The sequence below is a fragment of the Clarias gariepinus genome, chromosome 11, assembly GCF_024256425.1.
Source record: "Clarias gariepinus isolate MV-2021 ecotype Netherlands chromosome 11, CGAR_prim_01v2, whole genome shotgun sequence".
NCBI classification, from domain to species: Eukaryota; Metazoa; Chordata; class Actinopteri; order Siluriformes; family Clariidae; genus Clarias; species Clarias gariepinus.
Genome location: NC_071110.1, coordinates 10,197,501 through 10,215,350, shown reverse-complemented (window position 1 = coordinate 10,215,350; position 17,850 = coordinate 10,197,501). Strand labels below are relative to the sequence as shown.

The 17,850-nt window shown below is 37.0% G+C and overlaps 2 protein-coding genes across 5 annotated transcripts in view; both read right to left on the bottom strand.

Annotated features, from left to right (window-relative positions):
* The window catches only part of agla (amylo-alpha-1, 6-glucosidase, 4-alpha-glucanotransferase a), a 29,396-nt gene extending 23,793 nt beyond the window's left edge, over positions 1-5,603 (bottom strand). For 2 of the 3 annotated variants that reach the window (XM_053507337.1, XM_053507336.1), the window contains exons 1-5: positions 5,525-5,586; positions 3,688-3,916; positions 2,487-2,623; positions 1,654-1,864; positions 986-1,155 (exon numbers count right to left, since the gene is read on the bottom strand). In XM_053507337.1, coding sequence (XP_053363312.1) covers positions 986-1,155; positions 1,654-1,864; positions 2,487-2,623; positions 3,688-3,794 — 625 coding nt within the window. In that variant the 5' untranslated portion in view covers positions 3,795-3,916; positions 5,525-5,586. Of the gene's footprint in view, positions 1-985; positions 1,156-1,653; positions 1,865-2,486; positions 2,624-3,687; positions 3,917-5,524 lie in introns of all 3 variants that reach the window. The other variant, XM_053507338.1, reaches the window with a different exon arrangement.
* A 7,578-nt stretch (positions 5,604-13,181) lies between these two features.
* si:ch211-153l6.6 (uncharacterized) overlaps positions 13,182-17,850 on the bottom strand; it is a 6,936-nt gene continuing 2,267 nt past the window's right edge. The window contains exons 1-4 of one of the 2 annotated variants that reach the window (XM_053507742.1): positions 17,398-17,452; positions 14,657-16,697; positions 14,320-14,408; positions 13,182-13,788 (exon numbers count right to left, since the gene is read on the bottom strand). In XM_053507742.1, the coding sequence (XP_053363717.1) occupies positions 13,696-13,788; positions 14,320-14,408; positions 14,657-16,586 (2,112 nt within the window). In that variant the 5' untranslated portion in view covers positions 16,587-16,697; positions 17,398-17,452 and the 3' untranslated portion in view covers positions 13,182-13,695. Of the gene's footprint in view, positions 13,789-14,319; positions 14,409-14,656; positions 16,698-17,397; positions 17,453-17,850 lie in introns of those variants that run through there. The other variant, XM_053507741.1, reaches the window with a different exon arrangement.

Here is a 17,850-nt window from a genome sequence, read left to right as displayed (position 1 = left end):
GGAACAGCAGGTGGAGCTATGTTTATTCCAATGAAGTCATAATTGGAGTCCACAGACACAAAAAAACACTATTTTAATTTTACAGTTCATTATTTTTGCAATAAAAGTTTCACAAACTCCTGTACTTATCACTGTTGTGTACAAGCAAATGCTCTCTACAACACACTTCTAATCTCCTGTAAACAAACTGCTGGCATTGCTCTACAGCTGCAGGACGTTTGCACAGTAATTCTCAGGAATCATAAAATCTGTGGCTTTAAAATAAAAAAAAGATGCAATCACTGGAGGGACAGAACTGCAAACTCAGAGAAGAAAATATTCATTTTGAGCATGTTAAACGTTCTTGGGTCAATAGGTTGATATAACCTGTGCTGATTACTGATCGACGTTAGTCCACTGACCCGAGACAATCATCGATTCAAGTCTAGTTTCAAACAAACCAAAGAGATAAGCAGAGGTGAAGCTGAAACTAAGATACCAGTGCTACAGACAGCAAACTACACTTTACAGAGAAACCTTTTACATTTAGTGTAAAATAGCACAACTCAAAATAAAAAAGACAAAATTATAGAGACATTGTATTGGACAGTCTTGTATAAAGAACGTGAAAGTAATACTTGAGTAAAAGTACAAGTAAATGACTTTGGAAGAGTTAACGTTATCGTTCTATAACTTGACTAAACTCTTAAAGCAGCTGTTTACTGCACTTAAGTATCAAAAGTATTTTTTCTGATATTAAATGCACTTGAGTATTAGAAGAAAAAGTAAAAAGTGATCAGTTATCATTTTAATTATGAACTTTATTGTCTCTTTATTGTAGTAAGGCTTAATATTAGGGTTCCAAAAGCTTCTTAGACTTTACTTTTGAAGTCTGCATGTAGGCTAATCATCAACACTAGTTAGCACACATTAGCCTGGACGTCACGTTAGCCAGATATCTGAGCAGGCGCATGATAACTAACGAGCGTCTTTGCTTTTATCTTACCCGACTCTTTGGCCACCGAGAGCCGATCGAGCCATTCATCTAGAGGGCCGAGACATTTAGCCAGATATGTCTGGATGCTGATGCAGTCTAGAGGTAAGATGTGATTATCAGCACCGACGCGGAGCACTGGATCCACCACCACGTATCCACCACCAACCTTCTCCTCACCCCTGTAAGGACATAACACACAAAGCACTCTAATAGATTATTTCCTTCATATTTAACACACACACACACACACACACACACACACACACACACACACACAAAGCATAAATATCAATGATTAAATGAGTAGAGGTCTGTGAAATTGTCAGAAGGAACGTCCTTAAAACTTTGGACAAATTCTGACTACATAAAGTTCAAATGTATATTGGTATCATTTTATAACGTTTGAAAAAGGGTACTTTTCTGATTCTCATGAAAGACATCCTTTACTTTTTAAGGATATGGTGTTGTCCTGTTATGTAAACACAAACCTAATTTTTGATTTACCACAAGTCTTTGTACAAATCTTCATACATGTTTTATTAATTGTTGTAATAGAACTAATGGATCTAATCCAACATGGTCTAACCATGACCAGAAAAATGTAATGCGTTTTGAAATTAATTACTCTACTACTAATATTTATAACTTTGTTAATGAATACTGGTATTATTCCTCACCCGTGGCCGAAGTAATACTGGTAAGAGCCTGCCACGTGCACCTCCAGAGAGCAGAACTTATCAGAGTCGTCCTCTCTACCAGTGGGATTGACCCAGTCGAGGGTGCGGAAACTGTGGCGATCAAACCGTCCCCCCTCAGCTGGGTAGTTGACGTGAACGTGGACCTGTTTCCCCTGAAGAGTTGGCCCAAGTCGAAACTGTAACTCGAACCCTAGAAATGAATCACGGTCTTGGTTATTCAAGTGCAGAAACATGATACAGATCAATCAAAGTTCACGGAATGAAAGAAAAATGTCCCTCCTTAAACTCTGCATGTCACCTTATATTATCTGTATATAATAGAAATAGAAATGTGCAAAAGGAATATATTTAACCTAACAAGACAAAGTAACAAATTAGATCCAAGCATTTACACAGCTAATATTTACCTACCAAACAGATATATAAAAGGTTTACATTCCCATCTTAAGCTATTTAGATCGGGACGGATCCGGTCAGTCTGTTCCGACTGAGGTGTTTACATCATGTGTTTTTATTCTGATTGGTGGTGGAATATTAGGGTCCGTGTAAAAGCATGTCCTGTTACAGATGCTGCACTAGTTATCTTTTTTTACTTTCATCATCCATGCACCATGAATTCTGTTCATGCATAAAGAAACAGGATACACATGATCTCTAGATCACCATCTACAGAGCTGCATAACAATGACGATAACTATTTATAAATTCCCTGTAAAGGATCAAGCCTAAAAAGGAAAGAAATTACTTACTGAGACAGCGATGGAGTGTCAATGTACAAACATTTACACAAAGTAAAAAAATATATTACTTACCTTGTTCTAAGCGGAACAGGGTTCTTTCCAGGTTCTCCATGTCATTGAGGACTAGCACTCGGATGTGTTTAGGCCGTGACATTTTCACGCTGCTTAATGCTGAACTGGCACTGTGAAACTCAGCAGAATGTCCTTTACTGAAAGAGGAAAGCAGCAGCATGTAAGAGACACACTGGTGCTGTTTGACAATTTGTTTATGAACAACCTGGGGGAAGGAGAAAGGGGTGCATCCTTCATGGTGCTTTTTTTTTTTTTTAACACAATGCCAGTCAAACTTTTTTTTTTTTAAATACTTAAAATTTTAGGTAATGGGTTCAAATAAAATTCTTTAAAATTACAAAAACGTATTCATGAACCTAAATGAATTAGCTAAGAAATGTCTATTTAATTTTACTTTAAAACAAATGAGATCTATCAGAAAAAAAAAAGATTTGGCAGACTGAACATATTTATATTACACATACTAACAGTATCTAGCATAAGACAATTCTAGGCTTATCGAATTTTATAGAGTTTTACAGTAACGGTTTTCGCAGTTCAGTGGCCTTATTTTTTTCTATATACTGTATATACGTAGTACATTGCAAAAGTTTTAGACACCAAATTATCTTTAGTACAGATTTTGTTTTATATATGTTTATTATGTCTGCATTATTATGTACAAAACCATTGACTATTTTCAAACAAAACGTAAAAATCTATAAATAAATGACATCATAGAATATCTACATGCCTGTAAAGAAAGCAACACATTACATAACAGACCAGTTTTAACCAGGTGGGAAAAGTAAAATAAAATAAATACTAATTATACTACTTCTACTAATAATAACAAAGTGGGCTGCTTGAATATAGAAAGGAGAACTTTGGCATATTCTCCAGCACACTCAGTAAAACCTAACAGCTGTTTGTTTGTATTTATTTCATACAATTGCACAAAACTGTATATAACACTACTTATACTACTACTGATCATTTTCAACATACTGACTGTTTATTTTATTACTCATCATAGAAGTTTCTTTTATGTAAATTTTACGTAGCTAGTACGTAGCTTATTTATTTAAAATTGTAAAATGTTTGGAAATAGTGAATGATGAATTTGTACATAATAATGTACAAAATTTGTACTAAAGATAATCTGGCTCCTAAATCTTTTGACTTTTGCACAGTACTCCAGGTTCGAGGCTTCGATTCCCACCTGGGGTCTGTTTGCAGGGCGTGTTCTCCCTGTTCTTGGTGGGTTTCGTCCGGGTACTCCGATTTCCTCCCACAGTCCAAAGACTTGCAGAGTAGGCTAAATGGCATTCTCAAATTGCCTGTAGTGTGCGCGCGTGTGTGTGCGCCCTGCGATGGATTGGCACCCTGTCCAGGATGTACCCCGCCTCGTGCCCTAAGTCTCCTGGGATAGGCTCCAGGCCCCTGTGACCCTGTACAGGATAAAGCGGTATAGAAGATGAATAAATACTTAACAAAACTATCTAACTATTTCATTCAACACATAAGCAATGATAATCATACATGACATTTATTGTCTAAAGTTTTCTGTTGAACAGCTATAAAGCTAATAAAACTAACTAATTAAATTAATCCAAAGGTGGACATACAGTATAAAAGTCTTTTTATGTTTAAATTTATGATTGCGGTAAGTCATGTCACAATTTGTTACAGGCAAGTAAAGCAAGGATTGTGTTGTCTCTCATTCATTTTCTATAGCACAGAGAAGAAACCTCACATGGAGGATTATAGGAGCTAGAGTACAGTGTTGCAGGGGATGGATCAAGCAAAGTAAAGTAAAGTAGAGAAGTTTTAACTCGCCCGTGGACAGATTGTGTTACATGTCATCATGAGTTGACCCTACGGTCACGTCAAATGGCACTGAAATCAATGAAGACACAGACAGAGCTGTGGTGGGGTCTTATTATATGCGATACACACTATGGTTATGTGGACTACATTGCACGCTCACTTTTTGTACATCTGTTACATACTCAAGATTTTCTTTCTCTGGTCTTTATTTCATTTTTATAGTTATTGAATGTTGTGTACTTACTCTGTATAGCATCTTGTCTATAACAAATGCACAGTGTTTTATGTTGGTCTGTACTTTGAGAGCTAGAAGAGAGCCAGAATCAAATTTGAGTGCGTCAATATATTTGGCGAATAAAACCAGAATCTGATTCGTAGCCAAGTCAGTGACTAAGCCATCACATTGATTGGATCTTTTTTTTTTTTTCATTTAAATCCCAATACAGGACTAAAATATAATGAAGAGATGAGAAGATAAATTAACTGGATTATATTTGCCTACATAAAAAGGATAATTTTAGGATAACAAAAAGTAGTCAAAGTCTTTACTGTAGCAATCCTGTTTTAATCTGTTTCACAAGATAGATCACCATGCTTGCATTTTATAGCAATGCCAACAAAGTGATCAGTTTCTTTGGTAAGAAGGCATTTCTATTTGCTTTGCATTTATCACAAATACAAAAACTTCTTGTCCTAATCTACTCGTGATCACACCATGCAAGAAGGAAGGGATCTTTTAATTCATAACACTGATACACAGGTAAGCTAAAGGAAAAAGCTTTAACAGGGAAACTCCTTTATTATTTCCTTAAAATAAGAGAAGTAGATGTCAGGGACAGAACATGTCCTTGATGTCCTACACTTCCGATAGAAGGTTACATTGTATCTACACTGCGCTGTGTATGATCGCACCAAAACACCTTCATCCTGTTGATCTGTGCTGCAGATTTTTTTTTTCGTGCAAAAGCATCATAAACTTGATCTGATCGAGAAGCTCAGCTGTTTGGCTCGAGGCCAGAATGATCTCTACTGGAGGTCACAGAAATAACACCCGGCAGTGGGGGACAAACAACAACAAGCGGTCCGTTTTAGTAAACTTGTTCTCCTTAACTGTAAACAACCTGAACGACTCGGACAGTTTAAGGCAGTAACTGACAATCATATACCAGTCGTGATTTCCAGTTGTTCAGTTTTTGCAGCGTTTTGCGTTATAAAGAGAATAAACCCACCTCAGCAGGCCGTTCCTCCGCTCGAAGATCAGGACGTTGCTCTCATTGCAGCTGAAAGAGGCGTGTCCAGGAAGGACCAATGGGCGTGTCTGACGCACAGAGACCGTGTCTGTACGTCATTACGTCGCGCCGAAGTCGGAAGTAAATAATAACAATAATAAAAACTACAATTTTGTTTCGCTCTGGACGTGTTTGTGGATTATAACGCGTATGTAATGGCGCAATCAAATTCTGTACTTAATATTTCGAAAATATATATTTTTAAAAATACATTAAAAACATGTTTAGACATATTAGAGCAACGCGTGTTCTGTTTGGACGAATTAGAGACCGTCTTCTAATCCGGGCATTTCTCTTTAATTTCAAATTATCTTTCCACTTTGTAAATTTGTCAAAGGTAACTGTGCCAAAATCTGTTTTCAGGGATTTAAAAAATATATATTGTTAGCCTAACTTGAAAAAAAATGTAAGATTAATCTTTCAGTTTTGGCTTATGTACATTTTAGAATGTAAAAGTCAAAAGTCTGGCACCTAAGCCTGTGTATTGCTACTAAACCTGCATCATGATTAACTGATAAACATAAAATAGGACTGTTTACAAACTGTAACATTATAGGACATGTTTATTCGGTACCAATATACATTGTGTATGTGAGAGAGAAAGAGAGAGAGAGAGGGAGGGAGAGATAGTCCAGCTAGGGACCATGGAGGCCAGTGAAGATCATTGTATTTATTCCCATTTTTACGACCATAGTAAGACCACCGGTCAACATCCACATATTTACAAACTATGGTGTATTTGCAAATGCCAGTTAGCCTAATATGCATGTCTTTAGACTGTGGGAGGAAACGAGAGTACCGGGAGGAAACCCACCAAACACAGGAAAAAACATGCAAACTATGAAAGAAAAAAGCCCCCCTGCAAGTTCTGTCACGGATCTTCCCAGCATTCTCAGTAACACACATGGATATCGGTTCCCTCCCACTGTCTACACATGGCTAATAAATAAAATCATAATTAATTGCAAAAAATCAAGTTCCAAAACAAAAAGGAAATGCACATTTTATTTACTTTTCATTTAAAACTTAGCTTTTTCAAGTTCACATATGTGCTAACAATTAAATAACTACTAAAAACAAATAAACACTTTTGTTAAAACATTCCATAACCTTATTGTATTATATAAGTATATTTACAGTTATGAGATCAATATTTAAAAATATTTTACAGTAAAAGTCCAACTTAATCTCTTTACACTTTCATATATTAAATGGTATTTCTCACAAACATATTAAGTACTGCTCCCATTCTGCTCATGATGCTTCATGTTTTAACATTTGTAGCACTGGGATCAAGAGTTATGCCATGGTCCTATGAAGAGAGAAAAAAAAAAGATTTGATGTATATAGCTTCAAAAAGTATATATTTTTTTCCCACACTACTTTTCTGACACACAGCAGACATGGCTAAGTGAGACTTAAAGCATACTCACCATAAACTTCCAAATTCAAAATAAAATTTTACAGTACAAGTCATCATCATCAGCATAGCACGAGATATTCTTAAATTATTAGTCCAGGTTTAAAGACAGACAGAAAAAAGTATATCTTCTCCATCAGAGGCTGTTAGTCTCATTTCATCATACTTTAAAGTCAGGTTACTGAGGGCCTCGTGCTTCCTCTTACACTCCTAAAACAAAGCCATTTTTCAAAACAATCAGGTCCTACATGTGCACGTCTACAGTCGGCCACTTCAATTTGGTAAAAACAGAGAAACATCTTTACTTAACTCTGTTTGCTTGTCACAGATCCTCCACGCTGAGTGATGGACTCATGGGGTTTCTGCCGCGGTTCAACCAGACAGTGCTAAAAATTCAGCAACCACGTTTTGTTGTGTTCATTTGCACATCACAAGAACAGTAGTAGTTTCATTTAAAAAATGCTTATGTTTAACAACTTGCTGCGCATCACACTGATTATCAATGTGTTATATTGAGAGTGGGGTCTGCGGTGAGCCTTGTGCAGTCTCTCACACTCCTAAAACACATGCATTTCTCATCTCATCGACAATTTATTTGCAGTTATCACAGTGTACCGCATTTGTGTACTTTATTATGATTCTTAGATAGTTTTGTTAATTTATAGTGTCAATTCTGTTTTAGCTAGCTATGTTAAGTCTTAGCTCATTTTAATAATTTATTCAATTTAATTTATTCGTATAGCACATTAAACAATGGTCATTGTCACAAAGCAGCTTTGTAGAATCAAAAGAAAATTATAGAAATGTGTATGAGTCTTTATAAGTTTTAAGAGAAATTGCAGTTTTGTATATATTTGTATTTAAATAAATATATTATAAGTATTATATATAAATATAATACTTGTGTCTACTAAGTATACCAAAGCACCAACTATATATATATATATATATATATATATATATATTGGCAAAAGTATTCGCTCGTCTGCCTTTACATGCATATGAATTTGAGTAACATTCAAATGCCCAAATTGTTCCCACAAAGTTCGGAGCATCAAATTGTCCAAAACGTCATTAAGAAAGTGCATTAAGTGCATCACTAAAAGTTTCACCAAACTTTACACTTGGCTCAGTGAAGTCAGTGAAGGCAACCACCAAACCCAGACTTATCAGTCTGCATTACCAGACAGAGAAGCGTTATTCGTCACTCTAGAGAACACGTCTCCACTGCTCTAGAGTCCACTAATGGCGTCCTTAACAGCACTACATCAGATGCTTTGCATTGCATTTGATGATGTAAGGCTTGGATGCAGCTGCTCTGCAAAGAAAACCCATTCCATGAAGCTTTCTAAGGACTGTTTTTAAGCTAATCTGGAGGCCACATGAAGTTTGGATGTCTGTAGTTATTGAGTCTGCTCAAAATTGCCAACCTCTGTTCACTATACGTCTGAGCATCCTCTGACCACGCTCTGTGATTTTACAAGGCCTATCACTTCGTGGCTGGGTTGCTGTTGTTCCCAGTTGCTTCCAGTCCCAGAAACACAGTTGCCAATTCACTCAGCCAATCATGAGGAAAGCAGAGTATATGGAGGATGCCCACCAAACACGGGGAGAACAGGCAAACTCCATACACACAGAGGCGGGAATCGAACCTGGACAGTGCAAGGTGACAGTGCTAACCACTAAGCCACTGAGCTGCATCTAATCTAATCTAATCTAATCTAAATGTACACTATGGGGGTAAAATTAGGAGCAGGACAAATGCACCTTCATGTGTTCCTGAGGAACCTCTATGGATTGGACCAATGCAAGTTCTGTGGCCAGATCACACACTGGGTCTGAATGCAAAAAGTAACATTAACACATTATCACCACCATTATAATCATTATCATCATCATTATCATCATCATCATATTATTATTATTATTATTAAGAGCACAGTGATAGATATTATTACTGTGTATATATATATATATATATATATATATATATATATATATACGTATATATATAGTATCTCACAAAAGTGAGTACACCCCTCACATTTTTGTAAATATTTTATTATTGCATGAGTGCTGCCGGCACTGGGGAACAACAGTTCATTAAGGGAACCATGAATGGCAACATGTACTGTGCCATACTGAAGAAGAGCATGATCCCCTGCCTTCGGAAAAACTGGGCCGTAGAGCAGTATTCCAACATGATAATGACCCCAAACACACTTCCAAGACAACCACTGCCTTGCTGAAGAAACTGAGGGTAAAGGTGCTAGACTGGCCAAGCATGTCTCCAGACCTAAACCCTATTGTCCATTTGTTGGGGCATCCTCAAACAGAAGGTGGAGAAGCACATGGTGTCTAACATCCACCAGCTTCGTGACGTGATCAAGGAGGAGTGGAAGAGGATTCCCGTGGCAACCTGTGAAGCTCTAGTGAACTCCATGCCCAAGAGAGTTAAGGCAGTGCTGGAAAATCATGGTGGCCAAACTATTGGCACTGGGCACAGTTTGAACATTTTCATTTAGGGGTGTACTCACTTTTTGTTGCTAGCAGTTCAGACATTAATGGCTGTGTGTTGAGTTATTTTGAGGGGACATCAACTTTACAACATTATACAAGCTGTACACTGATTACTTTACATTCTATTAGAGTTTCATATCTTTAGCATTGTCCCTTGAAAAGATATAATAAAATATTTACAAAAATGTGAGGGGTGTACTTCTGTTTTGTGAGGTACTGTATACAGTATATATATATATAGTGTTCAATGTATTCACCCTGTTGGGGAAGGGTGTTTGGGTTAGTGGCTTTGGCCAGGTTAGTGTGTAAGGGTGTGTGTGACCTGTTGAATGTGCTTTGGTTCATGCTTAGGCTGATTTGGATGTGGTTCTTGTGTGAATGTACTGCTCATGCTGTACTGTACTGTGGAAAATAAAGTATTTGCAGCTATTGTATTGGGCAGCAATTAAGCTCACTCGTCTCTCCAACATCCTATATATATATATATATATATATATATATATATGAAAATCTTAAATCCTCCATGTATCTGGACAGAAAGTGGTGATAGTTACAACCAACTAATGTAAGTACCTGAGAAAAGAGTTTGTAGAAAGAGTCAAAATGTTAAAGTTTAATATAATCTGTTCAGCTTTAATGTAATCAGTGATATTATTATTATTTCAGGTTGAAGCCTACGTACAGCATTTTGATTTTTACTTATGGTGCAAGTTAAACTTTAGGCAGAAATCTAATTACTGCAACAGACACGCCCACAGTTTAACGCATGCGCAGTAACTTTTGATTTATAATCCAGTCTTCACTTAATTTTCAAAGATTTAGTGATGGTAGTTATGTGCACAAACATTTCTTTAGCCTCGACTCCTCCATGACGCTTCATCTCGCCATCACTAAGCAACAAGCGGTTAAGGCTCAGGATTAGGGATGTTACTTGTTTGCCGCTTGCCATCTAGTGGTGAACTGGTGGTATTTTTGGGAACTGCAGTTAACTTCGTTTTATACAGTACACTACCTGTATAAAAGAAACTGCAAAGTTAAGTACAGTTTTGTGTGGCTATCTTAACATGATTTCTTAAAACAATAAACTCTGTAAAATACTTTAAATTATTGATAATATTGACACTGATTTGTAATTCAATTAAATTTTATTTGTATTGTTTATTTGCATTTAACAATGGTCATTGTGCAAAGAATTTATTTATATAGTGGGTCTTTTTTCTTTTTTCCTTTTAAGGTATATTATAAATTGTGTTTCATGGCATATTTACACAACTTACATATACTGTAACTTGAATGAATCGCAGGCTTAGTGGTTAGCACTGTTGCCTTGCATCTCCAGGTCCGGGTTCAATTGCCGCCATGGTGTGTGTGTGTGTGTGTGTGTGGAGTTTGCATGCTCTTCCTGTGTTTGGTGAGTTTCCTCTGGGTAACTCACCAAACCCATAGTCCAATATTACATATCACCCATAGTCCAAAGACATGCATATTAGCCTAATTGGTGTTCCTAAATTGTCCATTTTGTTTAGATGTTGCTCGGTGGTTCTACCACAGTCATAAAAATGGAAATAAATACAATGGATACCATGAACATTTATAAGACATGCTTTACTTTGGCGTGTTGGCCCTCTTTAAACCATATTTAAGCCTGTAGATATTAGGTGTTAGTTAATAAAAAATAAATTAGCCATGAATGATGTGAAGGTCAGTACTAATTTACAATACACATTCCCATATAGTGTCGTCAACGCCAACACACATTAACACAAGCTCTTGTTTTTCCTTTAAATCAAAATGGTTTGCTTTATTGCTTTATAATGTTTTTTTTTTTTTTACACCAGATTAAATGCACAAAGGAATGACCAGGCATATTAGTCAGAATAATACCGTTATTAAAAACATCACTAAGTCATTGCAAAACACCTGAACTGTACCAACATATGGTTTTCTACTTTATAGTCCAACACTGCCTCCTAGTGGGGAAACGCTGCAACCAAGGAAGACTACCTACTCCCAGAAAAACAAACTCACATTTAAAATGAAATATTCGCCAAGACAATATTGTTTTTAATATGGGAATTTCGTTGTTCTGGTACTGTTTATACAGTACAAAAAGTATTTTGTATTTGATTAAGTATACGTGCTTTTATCATTTTATCATGTCATATCTTTAAATACATTTTGATCTCTGTGTATTTTTGACAACAAAATATTTTTTGTTTAAAAAAATGGATTTGACTTTTTTGAAATATACTTTTTGATTAGTCATGTTTGTATAGTTGGTTATAATAAAATACTATTTATTTCATAATTTTCCCTAGGTTGTGCTTTTAAAAAAGTATATAAGACACTCTATATAGCATAATCTCTAAGCCTTGATTTAATCATGAAAACATCGTAATGCAATATATATATATATATATAAACCTGAACCTGCTCTGGACTTTACTGGTTAAAATAGTGCTACAAAGGTACACTATTGATGGCACGGTGGGTTAGTAGTTACTGTAGCATTGTCTCCTAGCACCTCCAGGATCTGGGTTCAATTCCAGCCTGGGTTCGACTCCATGTGTACATGCAGTTTGCATCTTCTCCTCATGCTTGGTGGGATTCCTCCGGGTGCTCTGGTTTTTGGTCCAAAGACATGCAGTTTAGGTTGATTGGCTTTCCCCAAATTGCCCATGATATGTGTGTGTGTCCTTTGATAGCTTGGCACCCCACTCAGGGTGTACCTCGCCTTGTGCTCTAAGTCTTGAGCGAGTGAGGTCCACTATATGCACCTTCCTAAGTTAAAGACTACAGGTAAAAAAAAAAAAAAAAAAACATGCTCTCATTCCAACTGCAAGGTATACTTCAGGACAATTTCAGAGAGGGGACAATTTAAATAATGCAAGAAAAACCTTAATTAAAAAATCTAGCCAATTAACTGAAATACAGAATGTGTGTAGTTAGCTACACTGCCTTAGACTATTTTGTTTAACTGAATGAAAGAAGGAACATAAAATCTTGCAGTGTCCAAGTTTTTGAACCGTCATCAGTTTGCAACCGTCATCAAACCTTGGGAATTTTAACACACACATAAAAAATATCAACACCACACAGGAATCAGTTTGAGCGACTTATATTTCTTTATTTTATGGATAAATTAATAGGAAGGTTGTACTTTAGGGAAAAGGAATAAAGCAATGCTTTAAATTAACAAGTCAAACTTCCAATGATAAACATAGGCATATACTATACGATATACTGACTCTGCAATCATCTGTTCACAAGAATAAATTATGTAATATGTACCAAGCAATACTAACCGGAAAGAGCATCAGTGTGCAAATATTCAGCAAAAGAGTGCAAAAATTGCTAATTTTAATAATATCTAATGAATTAACACTGAGATGAAGTTGAAAAAAAAAATGCTGAGTCACTACAGAGCTTGCATTAAGAGATTTGATTCATTTGCTCAGGTCATCTGCATTTACTTCCATTTCCTGTGTGAAAATTAAATCTAACAGGAAAATGTGGAACGATTGTGGAAGTAACTAGACTAAATGCAAAACCTACAGATTGACATTACATCTTCATTACAAAAAATTGCCATTTCTTATTCAAGAAGAGCTAAAATTGGAATCATAAAAAGGTGTTTGTCATTAGTGTGTTTCTATTTTCACTTTAAAATGCAATGTTTTTGTATATTATATTATAAATCGTGGTTCATGCTATATTTACACAACTACCAAGGAGAAAATAGAGTAGGAAAATATCTGGGATATTCTTTAAAACAGTTCATCGATTTCACTGTATCATCATCTCTTCCATTTGTAAGTCACATTCAAAAATAACAACAGTCTGCATAATGAGCACATGAGTTAAACTAAATTCTAAATAGCAAATGTATATTCTATTTAAATAAAATAATACGATTTATTCCTCCATACGGTTTCATTATTTAACATTATCGGGAGGTGAACTGAGTAAAACAGATAAATGACTGTAATATGGAGCTATTGTTAATTGTGCGATAAAAATATAAAAACCGACAAGTGCCTAATTAGAGCGTTCACATCTACTGTATATCTAATTTTTTTAAGTTTTAACTTAAATTCATGTTTGAACTCATGTTAAGGAAAGATTAATCTATAGCATGCCTAAAAACACATGATTGGTAGTGTACTGTTGTTCACACATGTTGTTGATTGGCCAACATCGCTGCTTCCCATCTCTGAACAAGGGCACTTTTCCTTCGCACTCTGGTATAAGGTGCCTCAGGGAACTAAAGGAAAGAGTTTCACCCGTAAAACTGCTTCAGTGGCCAGTTTCATGGTGAAAATGTAAAAGATTTAATGGCACAGACAATGGAGAAACAGGGTGTATGAGCATGATTTTGGAATTTAGGCTAGCATGAAATGGTTATTTTTATTTACATGTGCAAGGGATACATTTAAGTAATCAGATTCGAAAAATCAAAATGAGTCATTTTTGTAAGGGTATAATTTAATATTAGTAACATAAAGTTTAAATTCCAAGACTGAGAGACCCTGGAATTTGAGCAATATGCTTAACCCTCAGCTGTATCAGAGAAATAGACTAAAATTAAATATAATGTTGCCATTTTAGCCAACTGAGTAAATTTAAAATTAAAATATATTTTCAAAAATACATTATGATATGGATTTAAAGCGTTGGCATTAACACTGGACATGTACATTACTCAAATGCATTCATGAAGAACTGAGATAATGAATGTAATGAACAGAAATAAACGAGAATCACAAAAACAGACATTATGACGATGATACTATACCTTCTGATCACAGGATAAAGTGGAACGGTCCATTCTGCGAACTCTTAAAGGGGACGAAGGGGAGGACTTACATTTGGCTGGCAACCCTCCTAAAATAAAGACAAACAAAAATGAAAAAAAGGAAGCAACATTCTATAAAAGAAATTAAAATCCTATAAATTGACACTATGAACTAAAATGCATTACGATTTGTTGATGTAAAATCTTTCACTGATACATTTTTTAATAAGAATATTATGCAATGTTGCTGTTAGCCTAACAGTAATTACTTGGTTAAATATTACTTTTTATTACAAATTCAAGACAGATAACATTTGTGCCATGACAAATCAAATACCTGGCTTATCATAGCTGAAATTCTGCAGTGAGCTGGGAGACACCAGGATCGTGTCATACTTCTCTTTAGCATACAGTTGTGCCCTCTGTCTTCTGAATTCTTCATCTCTTTGCTTCACTTCTTTGATCTCTTGGTCCACCAGAGATAGTGTGCTGTGTGATCGCAATTTATAGAAGGGGTTGTTGTGGAACGTGCTCTCTTGGTTCTCCTGGCATGCACTGCTCAGGCAGAATTCAGAAGCACTTCGGATGATGAGATTAGATGTTTCCAGGATGATGACGTTGCTTGAGTCTGAAGGCCATTCATGAAACCTGTTTGTCAGTGGAGATAGCAGATTTTTGCCCTTTTGCCGTTGCTTTGGGGGATGTGAATCCGGGTCAAGGATTATGACGTTGTTTGCCACCATTTCATGATAGGCTGGTTTCGATGATGGGGAAGCTGTAATAGAGAAGGTTGGTGGTATTGTATTAGATGGTCTTTGTGTCCTACATCGGTCCTCACGCGTGTTATACCTTTTCTTTTTGTCCTCTGGTTCTGATTTGGCCATCATCAAGGTCATTGGTCTGGGTTTATTCTGCACAGGTTCACTAGAAGGTGGTCTTGACATGGCCCTCTCTCGTTTGAAACATTCCTCTCGCTCCATAGTCTCCCGGATTTCCTTTTCCACTGGAGTCTCTGGTTCATCATAATGAGATCGATAGCTTGTATCATCCAGGCCTGAGTCATCTGAACATGGGCTGAATTGGGTATTTTGGTAATCACCAAGAGATAAATTGTCTGAATCCAGATCTCTCTTGGTCCGCTCTAAGTTACGGATAGGTGTATATGTGATGCTATGTCCACCCTGCTTTACAGTGGGCTGCTGCACCTGGGCCTTGCATTGTTCCTCCATTTCCTGCCACTGCTTACGAGCCATCCTGAAATCCACATGCTCTGTGCTGACATTCTCACTCTGCATCTCCTGAATCACGCAGTAGTCTTGTGGCAACTTTTTATCAAGCTCAGACGTTGAGGCAGACAAGCGCTGCAGGTTGTGTTTCACGTTTTGGCTTGGATCTAACTCATTCTCTGAGATCTTGGATAAACTGCTGTAGTGTATGGAGTCTTTATAAGAAATGTCTTCCAGCTCACATTCATTGGAACATTCTGGCTGCTCAAGAGTGTCAACACTGTCTGTCAATACTGTTGGATCTTCATTTTCATCAGGCTCAGCTTTACTCTCAGGCTGATTTCTAATGTCATCCTCCACTGCCTGGTTTTGGTCATTTATCTCTTTGCTAACATCTTGAGCATCTGATTCCAAAATGGCACCAAACTCATCTTCGTCAACAACAGAAGAGAACATGGTCTTCCACTGCTCCTCAGCATCACTATCTGATGAGACAATAGCCATTTCCACATGCAGGCAGTCACTTAAGTCATCTCTATCATTTTCATGGCAAGATTCGGTTGAAGCATCGGAAACAGCCAGCTCCTTGATTTGCTGTTCCAGCACAGATTCTGGTTCTGCTTTTGGAACGTCCTGTGGTTCTTGGTGTTCTGGCTCTTTTGCATCAACAGAGGATGAGGTGTTGTTTTCTTCCACCACCAGCTCACCTTGTGCTTGGGGATCTGTGTCAGGCTCTGGAGATGACACAGATTCTTTGGCATTTGACTCCTGTTCATCTGTCTCTTTTTTCACCATGTCCTCTTGTTGGTTGGCACTTCCATCACTTTTCTCTTTACCCTCACATTCTTTGGCTGTGTCACTGCTTTTGTCCGAAGCTGCGAGTGGGGAGTTGCCCTTTTCAGTATCCAGGCATTGAGGGAACTGTTCATCAACACAATCTTTATCATCCTTGCTGTGCTGGTATTCGTCCTCTTCTTTTTCCCCAAGATCCATTTTATAGTCCTTTACATCAGCCATCTCTGAAAGCTGGCTGGTCTCCATGGAGACGGCCTCAGGGAGGTTTTCTTGCTCTTTTTGTTCCTGGTTTATAGAGTCTCTCCTACCTTCAGTTAATTCATTTCCATTTGGTCTTTTCACACCAGCTGTGGCTCTCTATGAAAGTCAGGTTCGAACAGTTTAGACACACGACAACACAGAATTGGGGCAAAAACATTAACAAAGAACATCAAACTTATGTCAAACCAATATTATGAGTTCTATTATTATGAGTTATTCTTATGTTCAATCAAATCGCACTACGCTCTTCCCAGGTGCTTATGACATGCGTACTACATTGTCATTGCATCTGGGAGGTTGGTATAAACACCACGACACATAGGGTACAGCGCTTTTTGTCATGAAGTGATGGTGTCAGGTATTAGATCCAGTATTATGTTATATTATTTGACCATGACAGAGACATTCTGATAACCTGCTGCATATGTACCATAAATGTTGTAAGCAGAAGGACGTAAAATAAACTTAATGCGATCTTCTATGTGGCATGGCTCTACTATGGTCATAGCACAAACTTAAAGAGGTTGTTTTGAGAACTTGATGTCTACAATTGGGATGTCATTGTGACATCCCAATAAAAAATCTTTTCCATCTGCGCCATGCTTGTAGTACCTGAATTAAGTTCCTAAGAGGTGTTGGCTACATTGTTAACTGTCAAAACAGCAACAGCTGTCACGTCCTTATTAAGTTCTTCCTGCGTCTTGCTTCGACTACATCATCACCTGGCTCTTTTTAAACATGTCCAACGAAAATATAGCAGTTCCACATCAAACTCCACATAATACCATGTCCTTACCAGTTTCTACAACGTTCCTGCTGAGTTGTGCAAGTTACAGTGTTTTTCATCCAATGTTTTGAGGAAACAGTGGGAATGTGGTGCAGGATGAAGGCCCCCTTAACCTTACAATGAAGGAAACCAATGAAGGATGCAGAATCATAAACTCAATGTGCCAAGTAGTAATCAGTTGTCTAAAGCTATTTAACTGAAATGTCATCATGTCATGTTGATTTCGCTGAAGTGGAACCATCACATATCACAAAACATAATGGGAGTGAAGAGGTTTAACTGGCTAAACTATTATAAGACAGGTTTCAAAGCAAGCATACCATCTGTGTGAATGGGTTAAAAATCCACAACAAGATTATAGCCAAGCTGGATAGTCCTCCAGTGCTTTTGATTGCACTGCTTTATTCCTTCTTCCATCATCCTTTTCACAAATCGCTATCTGGAGGACTAATCCTATGCTCA